At 50.3% G+C, this 5000-nt stretch overlaps 1 protein-coding gene across 1 annotated transcript in view; it reads right to left on the reverse strand.

Annotated features, from left to right (window-relative positions):
* Nucleotides 1-5000, reverse strand: part of notch2 (notch receptor 2) — a gene marked incomplete at both ends in the record, with an annotated part of 32240 nt that overhangs the window by 10703 nt on the left and 16537 nt on the right. Inside the window, 5 exons of the mRNA XM_084459117.1 lie at nt 447-624; nt 1342-1898; nt 2510-2622; nt 3526-3777; nt 4376-4508. Coding sequence (XP_084315243.1) covers nt 447-624; nt 1342-1898; nt 2510-2622; nt 3526-3777; nt 4376-4508 — 1233 coding nt within the window. The remainder of the gene's footprint in view (nt 1-446; nt 625-1341; nt 1899-2509; nt 2623-3525; nt 3778-4375; nt 4509-5000) is intronic.

Consider the following 5000-nt stretch of genomic DNA (forward strand, 5'->3'; position numbering starts at 1 on the left):
AGGGAGGAATGGAGGGAGGGATGTAGGGAGGGAGAGACGGAAGGAGGGATGGAGGGAGGGAGAGATGGAGGGAGGGATGTAGGGAGGGAGAGATGGAGGGAGGGATGGAGGGAGGGAGAGATGGAGGGATGGAGGGAGGGAGAGATGGAGGGATGGAGGGAGGGAGAGATGGAGGGAGGGATGTAGGGAGGGAGAGATGGAGGGAGGGATGGCGGGAGGGAGAGATGGAGGGATGGAGGGATGGAGGGAGGGAGAGATGGTGGGATGGAAGATGAGACGCTTGATTGGACCCGCTGGGTTCTGATACAGATGGGTTAAACGTGACTGCCCCGTCTGGAACGCCTGCGTGGAGGCGGCGCTATGTGGAGGCTGCGCCATGTGGAGGCTGCGCTATGTGGAGGCGCAGTGTTGTGATTGGTGTCTGCGCGGCGCGGTCGTCTCCGTGCCTTCATGTCGCTGATGAGCTCGCGGGGCTGCAGCAGGACCACGATGATCAGCGTGCCGTCCACCACCTTGGCGGGCGTGTCCCCGGAGCAGTCCAGCCCGTCCCAGCCGCAAGCCTCCGTGTAGCAGCTCTGGTCACAGACGCCGTTACCGTAGTGATCCGCACAGTACTTATCATACCTGGGGGGGGGTGGGAAGAGGACCGGAGGGGCTGGTCATTTGTCAGAAGACTAACTTGGGTTCCCATTGAAGGAGCACCCAGGGACTCTGTTGAGAATACTGCTAGTTCTAGCACTGTTAGCTCAACACTGCTAGTTCTAGCGCTGTTAGCTCCACTCTCAATGAAAAACGCATCTATAAAATTGAAAACCTCGTCCACGAACGTTAGCTAGTTGGGAGCTTGGCTAACGTTCGTGGACAAGGTTTTCAATTCGACGTATTTTTCATTCAAATTAATTGCAAACGTCCATATTTTGACGTTTACCGACACCAGTGACAGGTTAGCTACTGTAGCGAGCTAGCAACACAAAAATGGTCACAAAATGTTATTAGACAACCTGACTTTTTTTTCATACATTTATTTTCTGAAATTTTTCCTGTTTTCACAATAATGTTATGCTTGGGGTGTTTTTTAGTGTTTCCTCTACCATTATGGGACCCCCTGTATTAATGAGTTACTGTATTAATGAGTTACTGTATTAATGGGTTACTGTATTAATGGGTTACTGCAGTCAAATGGTGGAAATGTCATTGAAAATTCTCTCCTAATCAAATCGAAAATCAAATCGGCGTTAATCGATTTGAAATGGAATCGCGACCCCGAGGATGTAAATGGAACAGTGAGATGGCTAGCGCTCCCCAGCGCTTGCGTCCGAGGCGCGGCGCACCCCTACGTACTTGCAACTGTCCTGCGGCTGCTCCTGGCACTCGAAGCTGTCGAACAGGCAGCCGGAGTTGTCGCACTCGCGGTCGCAGCGTCCGTTGCGGAAGCGCTCCCAGCACGCCACGGGGGCGGAGCAGTTGGCCCAGGGCTGGCGCCAGTGCAGCGAGCAGTCGCCCCCGTCCCACTGGCACTCGTGGTTGTTGCACTGCGGGTCGCACACCTTGTCGCCCAGACGCAGCTCGCACTCCACGTAGGGGCAGGCGCTGGGCGGCGCCGCGTCGCGCTCCACCGGCGGCATGCCCACCTCGCAGTGGCGGCCGTAGAAGTTGTCGGGGCAGCGGCAGGCGTACAGCTGGGGGCTGCGGGGGTCGGGCGAGCAGGTGGCGCCGTTCTGGCAGGGCCGGCCCACGCAGCTCTGGGCCGTCTCGCAGCGGGCGCCGGAGTAGCCGGGCGGGCAGCGGCAGTGGAGGCGGCCCCCGGCGGCGTCCTGGCTGCAGTGGCCGCCGTTCTGACAGCGCAGCATGGCGCAGTTGTAGTCCTCCAGCTCGCCGCAGTTGAACCCGGTGTAGCCCTGAGGAGGGGGGGGGGCAGGAGGGGGAGGAAGAGGAGAGGGGGGGGGGCAGGAAGCGGGGAAGGGGGTGACAGGAAGGGGAGGAAACAGTGTCTTTAGAACAGTGTAGTTCTCCTCAGGTGGACACAGAAAGCAGAGAGACAGGTGTAGGTGAGTGAAGAAGGACATGACCAGCCTCTAGTCACCAACCTCTAGTGACCAGGCTCTAGTGACCAGCCTCTAGTGACCAGCCTCTAGTGACCAGTCTACACTAAATCTCTCTCAGTCCTACCTGGCCAGGGGCGCTCCGTCCTCTGACGCAAGCATGAGCACAAGAGGAGGAGGAGGGGTTAAAGGTTATACGCAAACAAGCACAGAGACACAAACACACACACACACACACACACACACAGAGAACAACATCAGGTTAGAGAGCTGAGAGAGAGCGGAGGATGGAGAGGAGAGGAGAGAGGAGAGGAGAGAGGGAGGAGAGAGGGAGGAGAGAGGAGAGGAGAGGAGAGGAGAGGAGAGAGGGAGGAGAGAGGAGAGGAGAGAGGGAGGAGAGGACACCAGACATCTTTACAGAGACTGCAGACAGGAAGTCTCACATAGGAAGCCAGTCAGCCACTTACAGCAGGGCATGTGCAGGTGTACCCGTGCACAGAGCTGGTGTTCATGGAGCAGACGCCTTTGTTGTGGCAGGGCTTTGACAGGCAGAGGTCTACCATGGACTCACAGTGACGACCTGGACAGGGAGCAAGGGTATCATAGTTAACGAAAACTAACAAAAAAATGAAAACAAGTTGTGAAAAAAAACTTTTAGTTAACTGAAATCAAAAAAAAAACTAGGCTTTACAAAAAATGATAACTAACTAAAATGGCATTGTGTGTTTACAAAACTAACTAAAATAAACGAAAATGATGGAGAAAATGTCTTTAGTTTTAGTCACATTTGGGCACATTTCATACATACAGGTGCATCTCAGAAAATTAGAATATTATGAAAAAGTCCATTATTTTCTGTAATTTCATTCAAACAGTTGAAACGTTCATGTATTCTAGATCCATTACACAAAGTGAAATATTTCAAGCCTTTTTTGTTGTAATCTTCGTACAGTATGTTCAGTATGTTCATTCATACACTCAGTACTTGGTGGGCGCTCCTTTTGCACTACAAAAAAAAACAACTAAAAATAATACTGAAACTAATAAAAACTAAACTAAAACTATTAAAACTATAAAACTAACTAAACTAAAAGCATTTTCCTGAAATAAAAAAGAAACTAAACTAGCAAACCCGCCTTAAAAACGAATTAATACTAAACTGAAATTGAAAACAAAAAGTTAAAACGATATCAAAATTAAAAATAAAACTATTATAACTTTGACAGGGAGAGGCAGGGGTCGGGGAGGGGGGGGTTGCCTTTGACAAACCCGCCTTAAAAACTAATTAATACTAAACTGAAATTGAAAACAAAAAGTTAAAACGATATAAAAATAAAAAATAAAACTATTATAATAGTTAAAACTAATTAATACTAAACTGAAATTGAAAACAAAAAAGTTAAAACGATGTAAAAATAAAAAATAATTAAAAAGCGATTTGGAAGATAAAAACTCTCCCGGCTGGCGAGCGGTCGTGACGTACCTGTGTATCCGAGGCGGCAGTGGCACTGGTAGTCGTTGACCAGCTGGACACAGTCCAGGCTCCCGGGGAACTGGCACGGCCGGCTCAGACACTCGTTGATGTCGCCCTCGCAGAAGCGCCCGGTGAAGCCGGGGGGGCAGGAGCAGGTGTAGCCGCCCACGCCGTCCACACACCGGCCCCCGTTCAGACAGCGGGGGCCCCAGGACTCGGAGCTGGCCGCGCAGTCGTCCTCGTTCACCTCGCACTGGGCACCTGAGAGAGAGAGAGAGAGAGAGGGAGGGAGAGAAAGGGAGGAACGGGGAGAGACAGAGGGAGAGAGAGAGAGTGAGAGAAAGGGAGGAATGGGGAGAGACAGAAGGAGAGAGAGAGAGAGAGAGAGAAAGGGAGAGGGAGGGACGGAGGGAGGGGGAGAGAGAGAGGGAGAGAGAGAAACAGGGAGGCCACCCGGGTGAATATTTTTTCACGTTTTTCTCGTTTGGGCAGAAATAATCAGTTCAGATGTGAGCGTGTCTGTGTGGTGTGGTAGTAGAGAGGTGTGGTAGTAGAGAGGTGTGGTAGTAGAGAGGTGTGGTAGTAGAAGGGTGTGGTAGTGGAGAGGTGTGGTAGTAGAGAGGTGTGGTAGTAGAAGGGTGTGGTAGTGGAGAGGTGTGGTAGTAGAGAGGTGTGGTAGTAGAAGGGTGTGGTAGTGGAGAGGTGTGGTAGTAGAGAGGTGTGGTAGGAGAGAGGTGTGGTAGTGGAGAGGTGTGGTAGGAGAGAGGTGTGGTAGTAGTGAGGTGTGGTAGTAGAGGGGTGTGGTAGTAGAAGGGTGTGGTAGTGGAGGGGTGTGGTAGGAGAGGGGTGACAGCGTTACCGTGGGTTCCTCGGGGACAGACACAGGAGAACTGGTTGATGAGGTTGATGCAGGTGCCGCCATGGCGACACGGGTTGGAGAAACACTCGTCCACGTCGTACTCGCAGTTCACCCCCTGGTAGCCCGGCTTACACTGGTACACACACACACACACACACACACACACACACACACACAGTTATGCTTTAGATATGAACGATTACAGAGACAAGACAGCCAATACACACACACACACAAGCACCTACTCACCCTATAATGTATATCCTTATCCTTATGTAGCCTTATATATCCGTATGTAGTCCAATATATTCTTATGTAGCCCTATATATCTTTATGTAGCCCTATATATCCTTATGTAGCCCTATATATCCTTATGTAGCCCTATATATCCTTATGTAGCCCTATATATCTTTATGTAGCCCTATATATCCTTATGTAGCCCTATGTATCCTTATGTAGCCTTATATATCCGTATGTAGCCTTATATATCCTTATGTAGCCCTATATATCCTTATGTAGCCCTATATATCTTTATGTACCCCTATATATCATTATGTAGCCCTATATATCCTTATTTAGCCCTATATATCATTATGTACACCTATATATTCTTATGTAGCCCTAC

This window comes from Borostomias antarcticus (genome assembly GCF_949987555.1).
Source record: "Borostomias antarcticus genome assembly, chromosome: 26".
Lineage (NCBI taxonomy): Eukaryota > Metazoa > Chordata > Actinopteri > Stomiiformes > Stomiidae > Borostomias > Borostomias antarcticus.